The 20,993-nt window shown below is 40.6% G+C and overlaps 1 protein-coding gene across 1 annotated transcript in view; it reads left to right on the forward strand.

Moving 5' to 3' along the window:
• The window catches only part of LOC308088124 (uncharacterized protein), a 98,233-nt gene that overhangs the window by 71,744 nt on the left and 5,496 nt on the right, over positions 1-20,993 (forward strand). Inside the window, exons 6-7 of the mRNA XM_080432490.1 lie at positions 15,825-16,079; positions 17,148-17,417. Of these exons, the coding sequence (XP_080288616.1) occupies positions 15,825-16,079; positions 17,148-17,417 (525 nt within the window). The remainder of the gene's footprint in view (positions 1-15,824; positions 16,080-17,147; positions 17,418-20,993) is intronic.

The raw sequence follows: 20,993 nt of genomic DNA on the forward strand, positions 1-20,993 counted from the left end.
ATATGGAATTTTATGTTCACATTATGGAGTTAGGTTAATCACTGATATTAATTTAAAAAATATTTATTTTACTGCATTTCAACAGAAACAAAAAACACTCTGCATGAGAATGAAGTGTTAAAGCAGCTCTATGTAGTTTGGGGTATCAGTGGACACTTTGGACACAAATAACATGGCAGCGACGTCTTTGACTTCATTACCCAAGAGTCTCTGCATGCATGTCTGGTGAGGACGCGCTGTGATTGGCCAGTCTTCTCTTTGACTGGCAGTTCTGCCTTGCGGCCTTGGCAAAAGACAGGATGAAACTCATTGTGTCCCCTATACATAGTAATACAGTCAAGCCCCTAGCAGGGACCCCCCTGAGTCTATACATAGTAATACAGTCAAGCCCCTAGCAGGGACCCCCCTGGGTCTATACATAGTAATACAGTCAAGCCCCTAGCAGGGACCCCCTTGAGTCTATACATAGTAATACAGTCAAGTCCCTAGCAGGGACCCCCCTGAGTCTATACATAGTAAAACAGTCAAAGCCCCTAGCAGGGACCCCCCTGAGTCTATACATAGTAATACAGTCAAGCCCCTAGCAGGGACCCCCCTGAGTCTATACATAGTAATACAGTCAAGCCCCTAGCAGGGACCCCCCTGAGTCTATACATAGTAATACAGTCAAGCCCCTAGCAGGGACCCCCTGAGTCTATACATAGTAAAACAGTCAAGCCCCTAGCAGGGACCCCCTTGAGTCTATACATAGTAATACAGTCAAGCCCCTAACAGGGACCCCCCTGAGTCTATACATAGTAATACAGTCAAGCCCCTAGCAGGGACCCCCTGAGTCTATACATAGTAATACAGTCAAGTCCCTAGCAGGGACCCCCTGAGTCTATACATAGTAATACAGTCAAGCCCCTAACAGGGACCCCCCTGAGTCTATACATAGTAATACAGTCAAAGCCCCTAGCAGGGACCCCCTGAGTCTATACATAGAAATACAGTCAAGCCCCTAGCAGGGACCCCCTGAGTCTATACATGCCGCGCTATGAGCTTGTAGATCTGCTAATTTAATAATTTGTGTTTAGATATATATTTTCTAAAGCGAACATTTGTAAAATATGTTGTTCCAGGGACCCCCAGAAGCAAAGATATGAGTTACAAATGTTCACTTTAATAATATATATATATATATATATATATATATATATATATATATATTCAAAGATTTGCATATTTTCATGATTAAAAAAAAATAGCAGATCTACAAGCGTGTAGCTCATGAGCTTATGGAGCAGCTTATGGAGGTCGTAACAATAGAAATGAGTAAATTAAAATGTTGGTTCAATAAAAATAAGTTATCCCTAAATTTAAATAAAACAAAATGCATGGTGTTTGGTAATCGGCAGATAGAAATAGACATCCGGTTGATGATAGACAATATTACAATAGAAAGAGTGTATGAAAACAAATTTTTAGGGGTAATTATAGACCATAAGCTATGCTGGAAACCCCATATAGAGTATGTGAGGGCTAAGATGGCGAAGAGCATTTCAGTTATAGGTAGAGCGAGAGACATACTTAATCCCATGTCATTGCACACCCTCTACTGTGCAATGATCTTACCATATATGCACTACTGCTCGGAAGTATGGGGAAATACATATAAGACAACAATAAACTCACTAGTTATACTACAAAAAAGAGCAATAAGACTAATAAACAACGTAGGCTATCGGGACCACACACATAGATTGTTTCTGGCATCACATGTCTTGAAGTGCAGGGACATAGTCAACTTTAAAACTCTGCAGGTTATGTATAGAACTAGATATAAACAACTTCCTGTAAACGTACAAAACAAGTTTCTGGATAAGGAGGGGGGATACAACCTCAGGAGACCCCTGAACTTTAAGAAACATGTGATGCGAACTAATCTGAAAATAATGTGTATATCCTCATATGGTGTAACAATATGGAATGAATTAGATGAGGAAATACAATATAGTACAAATATTAATCAATTCAAATATAGACTAAAACAATCTATCTTCGAAAGGTACAGACGGGAGGAAGAGGCTCTACAAAATGTATGAAAGTGTGCTATGTTGGGTGGGTGTATATGTATATTGTATAGATTATTATAACATACCATGGGATGCTCGCCATCTTAGCCCCAATAAATAGCCCCAATAAATGACTTAAAGTGGACATTGGTGTATTGCATTAGTGCATAAATGTGTACAATGTATGTTTAATGGTATCGTTATACGCTGCATACTGTGTGTGTGTCTGTGTGTATGTATGTATGTACATGCATGTATGTATGTATGTATGTACATGTGTGTGTGTGTATATATATATATTACGCTCTATATTTTTGCGTGTGTACATAGACTGTGTGCGCTTTGAGGCGCGTAATTTCATGATATTTCATGAAAAAAAAAAAAATGAAAAAAAAGGGAATAGATAAAATGGAGAAGAAAGAGAGAAAAGAAAAAAAAAGAAAAAGAAAAAAAAAAAAACATGGACAGAGAGGAAAAAAGAGAAAAGAAAACAAAAGAAATAATAATATTATTGTTATTCTTTTGTTATTATTTATTTTCATTGTATTCTGATCTGTTTTTAGTTTTTGTTTTTGTTTTTTTTATTTTGTTTGTTTGTTTTTCGTTGAAAATTATTAAGGGTTGGGCTCGACAAGCTTAAGGCTTCTCCCAAACCCTTTTTCAGGGACTTGGACAACTGTTATATGATTGATACTATCATTATTATGAAGACTAGTGTAATATATTAACCAAATGAATTGACTGTATGTACATATATATTTTTATATATATATATATATATATATATATATATATATATATTTTGTATTTTGTATACTTGTCCAAAGGAACTGAAAATAAAACTGAACTGAACTGAACTGAACTGAGCTTTATCTGCTATTTTCTAATAGCCAAAGAAATCTAAAAGGACACAGCTCACAACGCTTGTAGATCTGCTATTTTCAGAGCGCGACAGCCAAACATAAAATGACTTGTCTTTTAGTTCTACTGGATCTCTTCTCCACTAGATCCTTCACTAAGTGAGTCTAGTTTTTATTTGTTGAAGAAATTGTCAACATATTTAGTCTCATCATAGTCATCATATCTTAGTTTTTATTTAGTTTTTATTTACTTTGTCAGTGAAAAAAGGTTGACGAATATTTTTCCTCAATGACTATGAATTGAATACCAAGGACCTCAATGGAAACAAGACCGCAAGGACTTTTTTGAACACACCTTTTAGACAAAGTATTTAAATGTAACTGTAATGTAATGTAGCTGTTTTACATGTTTGTTTAATACAATATTAAATCAATCCATATTCAATGGTTTTAGTCCACAAAATCAACATTGCTTTTAACACATTGGGTGCCAGAGGTTTATTAAAATATTATACGTTGAGTGACTGCATTTCTTCCATCCACTTGCGTTATACGTTTCGTGCTGTAGAAGCCCCGACGCGGAAGTGCATGTAAACAAAGCGTGCGTGCGAGACGGCGGAGGGTCCCGACTAACGCCTGGAACAATAATATTTCCAACGCGATCCTCCATTGCAGCGTGATCGCCGATCGAAAACGGCTCGTTTCCACCACGTTAAAAAGAAATGGGGATATTAAGCTTTTAGTCAAGGAGATAACATTGAAAACGCCGACCGGAAGGATTTTTGACATGGAGCCACATCCAGCCTCTTCTTCTCAGAAACTCCTTGGGTGATGTCAAAGTTTCGTTTTAGCGCCCCACGTGGGCCACTCGTATAAAAATAGAATTGGGTCAAAAACGGTCCGGACCGTTTTCGGCACTTCTCGTTTGGATCCTCAAAAACGGTCCGGACCGTTTATGGCACTCGATGTGTTAACTCATTTAGACCAGGAAAGAATCTGATTTATTTTATTTATTTGGCTATTCAAAAATAGCAGATATACAAGCTCATAGCGCATTGATTGCCATGCTACGAGCTTATAGATCTGCTTTTTATTTATTTATTGAAAAAAAAATTTTAAAGCATATGTAGCATGGCGGTATAAATTAAGGTAGCCAACTACGCCACCTAGGGGATTGCGCCCTAGGAAATAGTTTTGGTAATCTAATAAACTAAAGTACACCACCTGAACACATGATAACTCCCTACTAGGTTTGTTGTACTGTAAGAAGTGGAGGCAGAGGCGTGGTATAAAGTACAAACAGTAATCCAATTTATTCATATAAGTAATAAGGCAGCATTTAACAAAATGATGCATCAGGTTAAAATACTAACAGTGGTTCAACAATAAAATACATTGTCCCTCTAGGGATCGGCGCTGAGGCGTACCAAGGGGAAATAGCTAGCCAGCCCAGGGCAGTGGCACCCCTAACCACAGCACACAAAACGACAACATCAATATAAAAACACACAAAAGGGAAGGGGATACCACCACCACTGCAGCGGGCGTCGCCTGGTCCCAACCTGGGGCCTCAGCACCAGAACTAAAACGGAGGGAAACAATACATTAATGGAGGACCATGGCAGTTACAATACATCATTAAAATACACTTTTAGATCAGGTTGGGGGTAGACAATGTCTGTAGGCGACCGGGGGTTTCACGCAACATAATTTGGTAACCAGGTTGATGAACCCAACACCAGGGCTGTTGGTCAATGATACAGGTCCAGGCAAAGGCAAAACAGCAGCGTAGTATTCCTCCTCACCAAGCCCTGGAGATACAAGCGGCAGTATTAGCCTACTGTTAAATACTTGCTTCAACTCATGGCACCATGAAACATACAGACGCAACCTACCACTCAGTCAAGGGCAGAGTGCACAGTGTCACAATGCCTGCGGACACTAGCTCTTGGCTCTTGTGTATGGTGAAGTTACACCCACAGCATGGAGTAGACCACCCGAGGGGGACGTGCTCTCCGTGGAGAGACGGACATTTTCAAACGGGACTAAAACGACATAAAACAACCGGTCAAGTTCATGACCAAAAATTATATGCACTACAACAAAACAACAAACTGTGAGACATACCTCCGATGATGATAACAGGACATCAAAGCTGAAGCCCAACAGGCCAGCTTTGATTTGAGGACATAATTGTCAGAGGACCCGCACACGCCGTGGACAAGCGTGGCTTGCTGAAGCCCAACAGGCCAGCTTGAGGAAACGCACACCCATGAGAGGAGACACCTTGCGCAGACAGAGAGTGTGCTGCTTAAATACTGGTAGCCTACCAATCAGCCCACTGATGAGTGGGCGGGGGATGGGCAAAGTGGGAGACAACGCCCATCCTGCTACACATACATTTTGGACTAAAATCTTTGCTTCTGGGATTCTACTATATCTTCTAAATCATAACAGTTATCTGAAACACGCATGTTATATTATCAGTGGTTCTCAAACTGTTTCATATCAAGGACCCCCAAAATGATATGTATTTGGCTGTGGACCCCCATCTCAAAGTTTTTTGTTCCAGGGACCCCCCAGAAGCAAAGATTTGAGTAAAAAAAAATGCTTGCTTTAAAAAATGTATATATTGAAAGATTTTTAAATAGCAGATCTACAAGCTCTTAGCGCGGTGCCACGCTAAGAGCTTGTAGATCTGCTATTTTTGAATAGCCAAAGTATAAAATAATGGTTAAAGTGGTTAAAATCTAAAAGGACACAGAAGCGTTCCCCGGTCTTAATGGGTTAAACCATTTAGACCCATTCTAAAACGGCTTCTAAATCCTGACCTGTTTTCTGACAAACTTCAAATATTTATTCAAAAATATCAAAAAAATTATGTTGCTAAATACTGTACAATAAAGCAACAGGAACCCTAGAAGGGGTTCCTGTCCTGAAAGGTATATAGTTACAATAAGGGGTTCCTGTCCTGAAAGGTATATAGTTACAATAAGGGGTTCCTGTCCTGAAAGGTATATAGTTACAATAAGGGGTTCCTGTCCTGAAAGGTATATAGTTACAATAAGGGGTTCCCGCCCAAAATGTGTTGTTAACCCATGCAGTACCATTTAGTGAGATGATGAAACGTCCGATAGCCTTTGTTCATTCTCAGATGCTGACACGATGGACAGACCTGATCTCTGACAAAGACGTGCTGATGGACCTTGTACCTCTCTCTCCACTGGAAGTAGAGCATGTACTCGGTGTGGTTGTTGTCCAGGTAAACCAGCCTCTCCGCCAGCTCCTTCGGGCCGCCGGGCGAAGTCGTCCACGTGAATGAAAGAGTCTCCCGGAACGTGGTCCTCGTAGTTGGCTCTGGAAGGGCCCAGGACCACGGGCACGGCCCCCATCCTCAGAGGATGGTACAGTCTGTCCGTCATGTAGTCCCTGTGGATGGAGTTCTCCCACGACAGGTAGAAGTTGCAGCCGTGCATCACCTTGACGTACTCTTCTGGAGTCACGGCGCGGTCGAAGGCTCTCCCGTAAACTTCTATCTTGACGTGGTTTTTCATCTCCTCGTAGACCTGGACTCTTTTATACTGAGGGTTCCAGTTGCTCACGATCCAGCACACCAGCTGGTCCTTCTCTGGCAGCTTGAAGCTCTCGTCCTCCTGTGTCACCATCACACATTTAAGCAGTGGTGGAAAAAAGTACTCAATACTTGCAATATAGAAATTCTCTGTTACAAGTAAAAAAGTCCGGAATAAAAGATTTACGTGAGTGAAAGAACAAAAGTATTGGTACAGAAATATACTTAAAGTACAAAAGTAAAAGTATTCATTATGCAGAATGTCCCATTTCACAAGTTTTCAAATGTATACAAATATTTTTGAAAATAGCAGATCTACAAGCTCACAATGCGTCGCGATGCGACGCATTGTGAGCTTGTAGATCTGCTATTTTCAAATGGCTGAAATGTATATAGGGCTGAAAAGGTTAATGTATGTTTTGTAATAATAATCTAAATCTATAAAGTAACTAGTAACTAAAAATTCTAATAATTGTAGTGGAGTAAAAGTACAATATTTGCCTCTGAAATGTGTGGAGTAAAAGTATTGGAAATTGGAAATACTTAAGTAAAAGTAAAAAAATACCTCAAAACTGTAGTTACTTTCCACAACTGAAATTAAGTTGACGATTAATTGTCACTCAAATAATTGTGAATAACGATTAAAGGGATAGTTCACCCCCAAAATGACTTTTTCTCTATGGATTAGTCACCCCATGGAGACTTCAATTCATGGATATTTTTGTCACATTCCTAAGACAATAATTTGATGATCGGCAGCGGTTCCGGTAGGAGACACAAAGAGTCTCCTTTTGTGTCTCCTACCGGAACCTCTGCCTACCGGTGATGCTGGTCATCACATTATTGGCTTAGGAATGTTTTGGGTGAACTATCCCTTTAATTGTGTGTTTGGCCATTGAACATTATTGGAACATGAATACAAAATACATTTCTGTTTGCCTTTTAGGCTTCATAATAAAAAATTGCACAGGCTAGATATGACAAATAACTTAAATATACAAAGAGATTATTGACATATTTAATACTTTTGTACATTTGAAAATATAGCTAATCAACAATAGCTGATCTACAAGCTTACAACGCGTCACTTTGTGACGCGTTGTAAGCTTGTAGATCAGCTATTTCTGCTTTTTTTTTTATATTTGAAAATGTGTGAAAGATTTTGTGGGGGGATGTGAGGAGAATTCAGCGGCGACTCCCAGTTAAACCAAATCCACTTCTGGAACCAGGGCTGTGGTTCTGGCGGCATGTTGTCCAGCCCGCCGTGGATGTCTCTGTGGTGGAACAGGACGGCGTGGATGTCTCTGTGGTGGAACAGGACGGCGTGGATGTGTCTGTGGTGGAACAGGACGGTGTGGATGTCTCTGTGGTGGAACAGGACGGTGTGGATGTCTCTGTGGTGGAACAGGACGGTGTGGATGTCTCTGTGGTGGAACGGGACGGCGTGGATGTCTCTGTGGTGGAACAGGACGGCGTGGATGTCTCTGTGGTGGAACAGGACGGCGTGGATGTCTCTGTGGTGGAACAGGACGGCGTGGATGTCTCTGTGGTGGAACAGGACGGCGTGGATGTCTCTGTGGTGGAACAGGACGGTGTGGATGTCTCTGTGGTGGAACAGGACGGCGTGGATGTCTCTGTGGTGGAACAGGACGGCGTGGATGTCTCTGTGGTGGAACAGGACGGTGTGGATGTCTCTGTGGTGGAACAGGACGGTGTGGATGTCTCTGTGGTGGAACAGGACGGCGTGGATGTCTCTGTGGTGGAACAGGACAGTGTGCGCTTCGTGGTAAACGCTCCGGTCGTCCTTCAGCCGACATCCTTCCATGTCCAACTCACTGCACCTGAGACATTGGTGGGAAAAAAGTACTCAATTGTTTTACTTAAGTAAAAGTATGCAGAAACACTCTGTTACAAGTGCAAGTCCGGAATTCAAAATTGACTTGAGTAAAAGTTTGACAAGTATTGGTATTAAAATGTACTTAAAGTACCAAAAGTAGAAAGTATTCATCATGCAGAATGTCCCGTTTCACAAGATTTCAAATGTATAAAATGTATTTAAAAAGATGCAGATCTACAAGCAATGCAACGCATTGTGACCTTGTAGATCGGCTCTTTTCAAATGGCCTGAAATGTATATAGGGCTGAAGTGGTTAATGTATGTTTTGTAATAATAATCAAAATCTACAAAGTAACTACTGTAGTAACTTTAGTTTTCTAACAATTGTAGTAGACTAAAAGTACAATATTTGCCTCTGAGATGTAGTGGAGTAGAAGTAAAAGTACTGAAAATGTGAAATACTCCAGTAAAATAAAATAAAATACCTCAAAATTGTACTTATAAAGGGATAGTTCACCCTCCGGTAGGAGACACAAAGAGTCTCCTTTGTGTCTCCTACCGGAACCGCTGCCTACCGGTCCGCTGGTCATCAAATTATTGTCTTAGGAATGAGACAAAAACAAAAGAATATCCATGAATTCAAGTCTCCATGGGGTCACTAATCCATAGAAAAAAAGTATTCATTTGGGGTGAACTATCCCTTTAAGTACAGCACTTGAGTAAATGTACTTAGTTACTTAACACCACTGACCTGAAATCAACCTTGTGGCCAAACGGCCAGAACCACATCAATATCAGAATGTGGTTCTCTGTGTGAACGGACTGTGGAACCATCTGCTTGTCTGGTGGTGTGGTGCAGGTTGGGTTGAGGAGCTGAAGGGACGTGTCTGGTCCTGGTCTGGAGACCTTCTCCTTCTTACAGATGCTGAAGGAGGTCAGGTTGATGTCCAGGTTGTAGAACATCAGATACCACAGCAAACACAGGAGGAACAGGAAGCCCATGCACAGGTGTTGTCTGGTGCCCTGGAACCATGACGTCATGGTTCTAGCTCTGAGAGAGAGAGAACACACAGAGACTACATTACACAACCTATACATTACTTACAATGAATTACTATCCACTGCTTAGTAATACAGATAATAAAATAAACTATATTCCACAGCATAATAATAAATAAAGCTATGAGGAAAATGACAAAGCATTCACTAAGTAATATGGTTCTTAGTAACCTTTTAAAGAAGAATTACGTTTCTATGTGTAACATGAGCCATGAATACTAATAATAATCTTCTGTACATGATAAAAAGTACATTTCCAATCAGCAGTGGTTTGAATAAATCTGTTGTAATGAACATGAAAACATAATTATAATTATTATTATTCTCAGCTGGATATGAAAGCTGCTGAAAACAACACCAGCAGTTTTCTATGGATTAGTATTTATTATTAGTATTTAGTAATTAGTAATCTATTTTAATCCCCCATGGAGATTTTTTTTTGGTCTCATTCCTAAAACAATAATTTGATGCCCAGCGGACCGGTAGGCAGCGGTTCCGGTAGGAGACACAAAGGAGACTCTTTGTGTCTCCTTTGTATATCTGCTATTTTTGAAAAATCATGAAAATGTGTGCAAAACGTATGTATTTTAAAGCAAACATTTGTAACTCAAATATGTGCTTCTGCACCTGGCTCACTGATAACTCACTATCATTACACCTGACTCACTGATAACACACTATCATTACACCTGACTCACTGATAACACACTATCATTACACCTGACTCACTGATAACACACTATCATTACACCTGGCTCACTGATAACACACTATCATTACACCTGACTCACTGATAACACACTATCATTACACCTGACTCACTGATGATAACACACTATCATTACACCTGACTCTCTGATAACACACTATCATTACACCTGACTCACTGATAACACACTATCATTACACCTGACTCACTGATAACACACTATCATTACACCTGGCTCACTGATAACACACTATCATTACACCTGACTCACTGATAACACACTATCATTACACCTGACTCACTGATAACACACTATCATTACACCTGACTCACTGATAACACACTATCATTACACCTGACTCACTGATAACACACTATCATTACACCTGGCTCACTGATAACACACTATCATTACACCTGACTCACTGATAACACACTATCATTACACCTGGCTCACTGATAACACACTATCATTACACCTGACTCACTGATAACACACTATCATTACACCTGACTCACTGATAACACACTATCATTACACCTGACTCACTGATAACACACTATCATTACACCTGGCTCACTGATAACACACTATCATTACACCTGTGGGTAAAAACTGAATCCATTATTTTGGGGTCCAGAATAAACCTCTACAAGGCCAAGGAGGGTGACAATGTTATCACAAGGAAAGATGACATAATGACCTACCTGGGTTCTATCTTAGAGGACAACGTCTCCAGTGGAAAAATGGCACAAAAATAAAGTAATGATAAAAGTCAACCAAAGAAGAGGTTTTGTATTCAGGATCTCCTCTGTGGTTCAGCAGGAACACACTGAGGACACTAGCAGGAGCACTCACTCATCCAATGTCATTTTGACTTACTTTAGCACCACAAAGGCATTAAAAACAAAGCTTCAGACCCTCTCTAAACAAACAGGTCAGGTTAGGTTACTACTATAGGCCTCACACCCAGAACTCACCTAACCCCCTGTTCATTATACTCAGTGGTGTAAAGTTCAATACTTTTACTTCTACTCCACTACATCTCAGAGGCAAATATTGTACTTTTACTCCACTACAATTTTATTTATTTTTTAAGTTACTTTGCAGATATAAATTATTACATTATAAAACATACCACTTTAGCCCTATTTTATACCTACGCTATTTGAAAATAGCAGATCTACAAGCTCACAACGCGTCGCAATTGACAGGCGGGGATAATCAAAGGGTGCGTTCGGAAATTGCTCACCGAACGCACCCATAATCACTGTGTATGTGCGCTGCGTGCGTCGCGACGTGTCTGTGTGACTGTGTGTGTGTGTGTGTGTGCGCATCTGAGAGAGAGAGAGAGAGATAGAGAGAACCAAATGGACCCTTACAGGTCTGTAACTCTGAGAGTGTGCACATGTAACCAAATGGACCCTTATGTTACGGGTCCAATTGGTTACATTTGTAGACTGTCAGAGTTACATTAACACTGCAGATTTTACTGTGGCAAAAAAAGTAACCACTACTAAAACATCTTGTAGATCTGCTATTTTCACTATTTAAAAAAATAGTGAAAAGATCCTCTTATCTCCATATTTGTATGTGTTTCTTTTTATAAATTAATGCCATATGCCAAAAAAAAATAGCAGATCTACAAGCTGGAAACGCATTGAGTTTCCGGACTGTTTTTCTTTCTTTATTTAAATTCTTTGCGGCTACTGGTTGGGGTTAGGGAGGTCACTTGCGTTGCGCTATAAGAAAAAAAAACACTACAAACCAAACCAGAAGGCACTGGTCTGGTTCTCCTGGTTCTACTAAGACGGGGTTCAAATCACTGTGGTGCCCTGCTCAGGGTTTCTGTTGCATTTACATTTACATGAAAGTGATGCAGGGAGAGCATTTAGTTTCAGGGAATGAGGATGTTTGTTGTTCCTGTTCCAGTGCATGAAATGTCTCTCATTTCAGAGTTGCTTCATGGAGAAGTTCACATGGGGGCAGTGGTGGAAAAAGTACTCAAATGTTTTACTTATGTAAAAAATATCAATAATGTAATGTAGAAGTACTCTGTGTTACAAGTAAAAGTCTGGAATTCAAAATTTACTTGAGTAAAAGTACAAAAGTTTTGGAATCAAAATGTACTATAAAGTACCAAAAGTAGAAAGTACTCATTATACAGAATGTCCCATTTCACAAGTTTTCAAATATATGAAATGTCTAAACAATAGCAGATCTTCAAAAGGTTGACTTTTTTTTTCTTTCCAAGACTGAAAAAAGTTAATAATTTATTATACATCCCAGATGAACATACATTTAAGAATGTGCTGATTTACCTGTGTTGTGTTTCACTGATTGATCTGCAATAAACCAGTGGTTCTCAACCTTTTCAGACCACGACCCCCCAAAATAATCTTATTTGAACTCGGGACCCCCCCAAATAATCATATTTGAACTCGGGACCCCCCAAAATAATCATATTTGAACTGGGGACCCCCCACAATAATCTTATTTGAACTCAGGACCCCCCAAAATAATCATATTTGAACTCAGGACCCCCCACCCTGAAAAAGACTTGGAATTGTAGGAGTTGAGGCGTTACATTTAGTTTTACTCAGTTCGCACAGATAAATAGATCTACATGCTCTAAAAGAGCTTGTAGATCGGCTATTTATTTTTTTTTTGCTCTTTCTTATATTAATTGACAATTTGGCCAATGTTTGCCCAGTTTTTAGTATAGTTTATTGATTACTTATGAAGCAGCAGCTATATACTGTTCATGATATGTGCAATAATCCAGACTGTCGTCTTTCTGGAAACAGATGATGTAACATCGTATCTTTAATCTGATTGGCTGATTATTCTAAACTACAGAACGAGTCCTCCTTCATTCTCTTTCAGACTCCAGAACTTCTCTTTCGGTAAGCATCTGTTTATTCTGATCTGTTTATTCTGATCTGTTTATTCTGATCTGTTTATTCTGATCTGTTTATTCTCATCTATTAAATTCAGTTCAGTTTTGATCACTGATGATGAAGATTACAGCCACCCTCCTCATCCTCTCCTCTGTTCTTGTCAAAGCGATCCCAGAAAGTAAGTACATTATATTTATGTTATTATATAATATATACATTTACATCTACTGTTATTATATAAAAACAAATATAACCGATACAAACAAATGACACACACACACACACACACACACACACACACACACACACACACACACACACACACACACACACACACACACACACACACACACACACACACACACACACACACACACACACACACACACACACACACCTCTCACGTGACACTTTGATCACATGACCAGTGTGCTTTTAAAGACATCAGATGGTTTCAGCAATGAGATGTAATGAGGCTTGGATTGATGTTTAATGAACATGAACAGCATTTTACCAGTGACGCTGAACACACACACACACACACACACACACACACACACACACACACACACACACACACACACACACATACACACACACACACACACACACACACACACACACACACACACACACACACCTCTGAAGTAACACTTTGATCACATGACATGATGGTATCATCAGTGAGATGTAATGAGGCTTGGATCAGAGGAGCGTCTGTGAGTTCAGTTTACAGGTTCAGGTTCCCGGCTCTTCCTGGCTTCATAATTAAAGTGTCCTTGAGCAAGGCACTGAACCGCGTCATTCCAAAACCTCTTGTGCTATAACCACGCCCACTTCTGTGAGGAAGGCGGAGCTACTAAAACTATGACGAGAAATGTTGGTCGACCTTTTTTCACTGACGAAATCTAAATAAAAACTAAATAAAAACTAAGCTGTGATGAAAACTAAGACTAAATATATTGACAATTTCATCAACAAATAAAAACTAGACTAAAATGTTAGTGAGTGACTAGTGGAGAAGAGATCCAGTAGAACTAAAAGACAAGTCATTTTATGTTTGGTTGCGGGTGTTGTGTTGTGCTCTGAAAATAGCTGATCTACAAGCTGATCTACGTCGACAAGCTCACAACGTGTCCCAGCGCGACGCGTTGTGAGCTTGTAGATCGCCTTGTAGTATTTGATATTTTCAGCATGCAACAAGTGTAAAATCAGCCATTACGACGCCATCAAGGCACCGCCAAAATACATTTTAGTCGACTAAATCAACTGTAGATTTATTCGACTAAAACTAGACAAAAACTAAAACATTTCAGATGACTAAAATATGACTCAAACTAAATGTAAATCAACACATCCTGAAACCTCATTACAGCACCTGGTCTGGTGGCGTGCCTCACTAATCATTAGACTGACAACCCTAACCTCCTGGTATCGTTTCCCGCTGCCGACACTCTTTTTACAACCACTATTTGTTTTGATGATTAACTCATTGACTGCCAGAGTTAAAACATCGTCTATAGCTGACCTACCGACCGACCGACTTTTTTATTATCAGAATAAAAAACACAGTTAAAAAACTCAGCTATAATTAGCTGACCTCTGACCTCTCCCAGTGCTTCATTTCAGTCTTATGGCCCTCAGGATGAAGGAGTTCTAGAATATATCTGTGTTAAACTGATATAAACATATCACTGAATGTATCTATTAAACTGATATAAACCTATCACTGAATGTATCTATTAAACTGATATAAACATATCACTGAATGTATCTATTAAACTGATATAAACATATCACTGAATGTATCTATTAAACTGATATAAACCTATCACTGAATGTATCTATTAAACTGATAGAAACCTATCACTGAATGTATCTATTAAACTGACCTACGGTATGTACATGAGGTTAGAAATAACGTGCATAAGGTACAGTATGTAAATGAGGAAACATAAGGTACGTTATATACATATATACTGTTATGTGCAATAATCCAGACTGTCGTCTTTCTGGAAACAGATGATGTAACATCATATTTTTAATCTGATTGGCTGATTATTCTAGTCTACAGAACGAGTCCTCCTTCATTCTCTTTCAGACTCCAGAACTTCTCTTTCAGTAAACATCTGTTTATTGTGATCTCTTTATTCTGATCTGTTTATTCTCATCTGTTCATTCTCATCTGTTTATTCTCATCTATTAAATTCAGTTCAGTTTTGATCAGTGATGATGAAGATTACAGCCACCCTCCTCATCCTCTCCTCTGTACTTAATGTCAAAGCGATCCCAGGAAGTAAGTACATTATATTTATGTTATTATATAATATATACATTTATATCTACTGTTATTATATAAAAACAAATATGAACAATGCACAATACAAACAAATGACTTCACAAATTACCCCACAAACACACACACACACGCACGCACACACACACACACACACACACACACACACACACACACACACACACACACACACACACACACACACACACACACACACACACACACACACACACACACACACACACACACACACACACACACACACACTCCTTTTACTACCTGTATATTCAGTATTGAATCTTGAATGTTGGTCCAAATACATAAACATTAAAACAGATGTTAGGAACTGTTGTTGTGACATCATGAAATAAATCATTCTGTATGAATTACTTTCATAATAATAAAAACGAATAAAACGTTTGACAGGAAGCTACTTTTAATATCCAACCTTTCACTTCATATAAGAACCAAACATGATTGTTTAACATGATGATTATGTTTTATTGTCACTGTGAAGAAGTTTGTTTTTTTCCCCAGTGTTCCATGAGGACATTAAAGTCGTTGGCTGTTCAGACACAGTTAAAGACTCATATAAAGAGTGGATGTTTGCACTGGATGGTGAAGTGTTGGTGTACGCAGACTACAACAAAGGGAAGGTGGTGTACCCTCAGCCTCCGTTTGTAGATCCAATCACCTTCACAGCAGCTTATGAAGTAGCTTGGGGTCAGCTGCACTACTGCAAAGCCCAGCTGGACACCATTCGCACTGCCTTGAAGAAACCACCAGTGAAAGGTACATGAATACTATGAACACAATAGTTATTAACTAAAACGGTTGAATGTATTTAACATGAATGAAAATGTTTAAACATGTATATTAAGCATTTATGTTTTTTTATGGTGAAATGTTTTCTATATAATATTTATTTTTAGTAAACATGAATATGTGCTCGAGGTGCAGATAATAATGATTATACAACAGTTACCATCGAAATAAAACATATCAAAATGTATTCATATTGTGAGGCATTTCTCTCTCAAAATAACAACCTTTTTGTGAGTGTTATCTCTGTTATCCTGGAAATACATGATGGGGTCTGACAGACAGACAGACAGACAGACAGACAGACAGACAGACAGACAGACAGACAGACAGACAGACAGACAGACAGACAGACAGACAGAGTTTACGCCACATGGGGGGGGGGGGGGTTGCTGCTGCTGCGAGGAGAATGCACGCTTCGCTGGCGCGTTTCACCGTCTTAGAGCTCCTCCAGCGCTACATTTAGGTGCTTTTCGGTATCAATACTATAATCTAGAAGTCCTCTGTTACAAGTAAAAGTCCAGAATTCAAAATTTACTTAAGTAAAAGTACAAAAGTATTGGCATCAAAATGTACTTAAAGTACCAAAAGTAAAAGTAGTAAAATGTTTGAAAATAGCAGATCTACAAGCTCGTAGCGCGGCACTCGGTGCCGCGCTATGAGCTTGTAGATCTGCTATTTTCAAATAGCCCAGGTATAAAAAATGGGTTATCCTGGAAATACATGATGGGGACAGACAGACAGACAGACAGACAGACAGACAGACAGACAGACAGACAGACAGACAGACAGACAGACAGACAGACAGACAGACAGACAGACAGACAGACAGACAGACAGACAGACAGACAGACAGACAGACAGACAGACAGACAGACAGACAGACAGACAGACAGACAGACAGACAGACAGACAGACAGAGTCCTTGTTTACTCAGCCACTCTAGTACTTGACAATTCAAACACACACAGTGATGATATTATATACAGAATATGATAAAACTGAACATTAATGACATTTTTAATTGTCTATTTCCAGATGGATATGTGTTCTATGTGGCTACCCGCTGTGTGTTTAACTCCAGTGAGCTGAAGGACATACAGTACATACGGTCATTGAATTTCGATGGTGATGAGATCATCAGGTGGGACAGTAGAGTAGATCAGTATGTTGGATACACTGAGTATGGTGTGAAGAACGCAGAGCACTTCAATAAAGATCCTACACTACTGCGTGTGATGAGAGCACAACGAGAGGGATGCAAACACAACATTGAGATCTACTACTCCTCTGCTCTGAACAAGAGAGGTGAGCTGATCTCAGAGCAGCACTCAACACTCATCACCTCATAAACTATAACATGACATCATAATAAATGATTCTATTCAGAGATGATTAATGGTGTTAATATTGATCTGATAATGATTATAAAACATGACTTAATCTGCTGACAAACATTTCAGATCCTCTTAAACACTTAAAGGGATAGTTCACCCCCAAAATGACTTTTTTTCTATAGATTAGTCACTCCATGGAGACTCAAATTCATGGATATTTATTTGTTTTTGTCGCATTTTTAAGACAATAATTTGATGACCGGTAGCGGTTCCGGTAGGAGACACAAAGAGTCTCCTTTGTGTCTCCTACCGGAACCGCTGCCTACCGGTCCGCTGGTCATCAAATTATTGTCTTAGGAATGAGACAAAAACTAAACAATATCCATGAATTCAAGTCTCCATGGAGTGACTAATCCATAGAAACAAATATTTTTTGGGGTGAACTATCCCTTTAAGCCTGATTTATACTGTATCCTAACACGCTGTCACACAGTGGAAATAGCAGATCTACAAGCTCACAACATGTGGTGTCACCATCGTACACCGAGTATAAATGAAACATTTACAGTAGATCTATTTCTGAGTGTTTTCACCTACATACAGTGGTGGAAAAAGTACTCACATTTCTTACTTAAGTAAAAGTATCAATACTGCATTGTAGAAATACTCTGTTACGAGTAAAAGTCCGGAATTCAAAATTGACTTGAATAAAAGTACAAAAGTATTGGTATCAAAATGTACTTAAATTACCAAAAGTAAAAGTATTAAAATGTTTGAAAATAGCCGATCTACAAGCTCACATCGCGACGCGTTGTGAGCTTGTAGATCTGCTATTTTCAAATGGCCAAGGTCTAAAATAAGGCTAAAGTGGTTAATCAGAATCAGAATCAGAATCAGTTTTATTGTCACATCACAGGTTTACAAGGTAAAAAAAGTGGGTGAAATTCTTTTTTGTACATCGTTCCCATCGCAACGTTAGTTTCCATAGAAAGAAGAGGGGGGGGGGGGGGGGGGGAAGAAGAGGGTGGGGGGCAAGTGGGAAGGAGATCAAAACAAGAGAGCAACAGAAGGCCAGACAAGTTATCTACATATTTACAAAGTACCTGAGATAATAAAAACTAAAAAAACTAAGGTGCCTGAGCATAGCAGCAATGTATTGTATACTGTGCATGTTATACTTATACTGTGCATGATAGACAATGGACGTTAAGGTGCTTAGAGGAAAGGAGCACAATAAAAAAAGACAAAAAAAGTCAGTGCGTTATACAAGGGATTAAGGTGCAAAAGGTCAGTGCGTGTCCACCTAGGGTGGACTGACCCTAGTATAATCCGCAAGTAGCTCCATGAGGGAGTGCAACAAAAAGTCATTTGTACCTGGTGTAGTCCACAGGTGTGTCCGAGGGGGGGGGGGCTAAAGTCCAAGTCATTGTCCCTGGTATAATCCACAGGTGTGTTCAGGAAGAGCCAGAAAAGTCTGCCCCGCCTGCTGTCAGGCTGCTGAACAAGGCCCATGCCTCATTCAGGCTTATGCCCCATTCAGCATTCTGACAGCAGCCGGATTGAAACTACACCAGAACCTGGTGGTGGAACTCTTGATACTGCGGTAGAGCCCCTTGCCCGGTCGCGGTCGTTGTAGGGGGTTGAACAGTCTGTGACTTGGGTGGTGCTTGTCATTGATGATGCGCTTGGCTTTGACCACGCACCGCTTTTTGTACAGTTCCTGGAGCGCTGGGAGCTCGATTCCCATTATCCGCTCTGCCGATCGCACTACTCGTTGTAGGCTGATCTTTTCTCGGGCAGTGCAGTTCCCGTACCAGGCCGTGACACAGCCTGTTAGGATGCCTTCAACAGAACTGTTGTAGTACAGCCTGAGGATGCGATTTCCTACTCCGAGCTTCTTCAGGCGCGGAGCCAGTACAGTCGCTGCTGAGCCTTTTTCCTCACGTGTGTGGAGTGCGTCTCCCATTTGAGGTCCTCCTCGATGTGTACTCCGAGGAACTTGAACTCGCTGACCCTTTCCACTGCAGCACCGTCGATGAGGATGGGCGCATGGTCTCTCCGCGGCCTCCTGAAGTCCACGATCAGTTCTTTGGTCTTGTCAACGTTAAGAGAGAGGTTGTTCTCCCGGCACCAGAGTGCCAGTGATTTGATCTCCTCTCTGTAGTCAGACTCGTCGTTGTTGACGATTCGGCCTATCACTGTCGTGTCGTCCGCGTACTTTATGATGGTGTTGGATACATGTGTGGCTATGCAGTCATACGTATACAGGGAGTAGAGGAGAGGGCTCAGCACGCATCCCTGGGGTGCGGTGTTGAGGGTCAGGGGGTCGGATGTGATGCTGCCCATTCTCACCACCTGATGTCGGTTGGACAAGAAGTCCTGTATCCAGTCGCACATGCTTGGGTGTAACCCTAGGTCTCTGAGCTTTTTGTCAAGTATTGCTGGGACAATGGTGTTGAATGCTGAGCTGTAGTCCACGAACAGCATACGTACATATTTGTCCTTCAGCAGCTTGTTGTCCATGTGCGAGAGGACGGTGTGGAGAGCCATGGCAATAGCGTCGTCGGTGGATCTGTTTTTGCGGTATGCATACTGCCACGGATCCAGCGAGGCAGGTAGCGTGGAGCTGATGTATTCCCTCACCAGTTTCTCGAAACACTTGCTGACGATCGGGGTGAGAGCAACAGGTCTCCAGTCGTTCAGGCATGTCACTTTGGCCTTTTTGGGAATGGGCACAATGGTTGACATTTTGAACCCTGCAGGGACCACAGCCAGGGAGAGGGAGAGGTTAAAGATGTCAGCGAAGACACCCGCCAGCTGGTCTGCACATGTCTTAAGGACCCGGCCTGGAATCCCATCAGGTCCGGCTGCCTTGTGGATGTTGACCCGTGTGAAGGCTGTACGCACTTCTCTCTCCGAGATGGTTAGAGGGTTCTCCTCTGCTGGTGCTGCTGATGGCCCCGCTTGGCTGCCGCGGTTGGAGCTGATCTCAAACCGGCCGTAGAAAGTGTTCAGTTCGTTGGGGAGGGAGGCAGGCGGGTTCACCTCGCTTCTGGTTCTTGTTTTGCAGTCTGTCAAGGTGTGTACCGCCTGCCATGTGCTCCTGATGTCGCCATTGCTGAGTTTGTCTTGCATCTTTTTTGTGTAGGCCTTTTTCGCCTTCCTGATGGCGCTGTTTAGGGCCGCGCGCGTCGTGTTGCGCGTTTCCACGTCGCCAGATTTGAAACCAGCATCCCGTTCATGCAGATGTGCACGTACGTTAATATATGTTTTATAATATAATAATTTATATGTGCAAAGTAACTAGTAACTAAGGTTTTCAAATAATTGTAGTGGAGTAAAAGTACAATATTTTCCTCTGAGATGTAGTGGAGTAGAAGTGAAAGTATTGGAAATTGGAAATACTTAAGTAAAGTACAAATACCTCAAAATTGTACTTAAGTACAGTACTTAAGTAAATGTACTTAGTTACTTTTCACCACTGCCTACATATAATGACCTGCCTAAAATAGAGACACCAGGATTAATGTTTTTAAATGAACTTTAA

The sequence above is a fragment of the Gymnoscopelus braueri genome, assembly GCF_963280865.1.
Source record: "Gymnoscopelus braueri genome assembly, chromosome: 7".
In the NCBI taxonomy this organism is placed as follows: Eukaryota; Metazoa; Chordata; class Actinopteri; order Myctophiformes; family Myctophidae; genus Gymnoscopelus; species Gymnoscopelus braueri.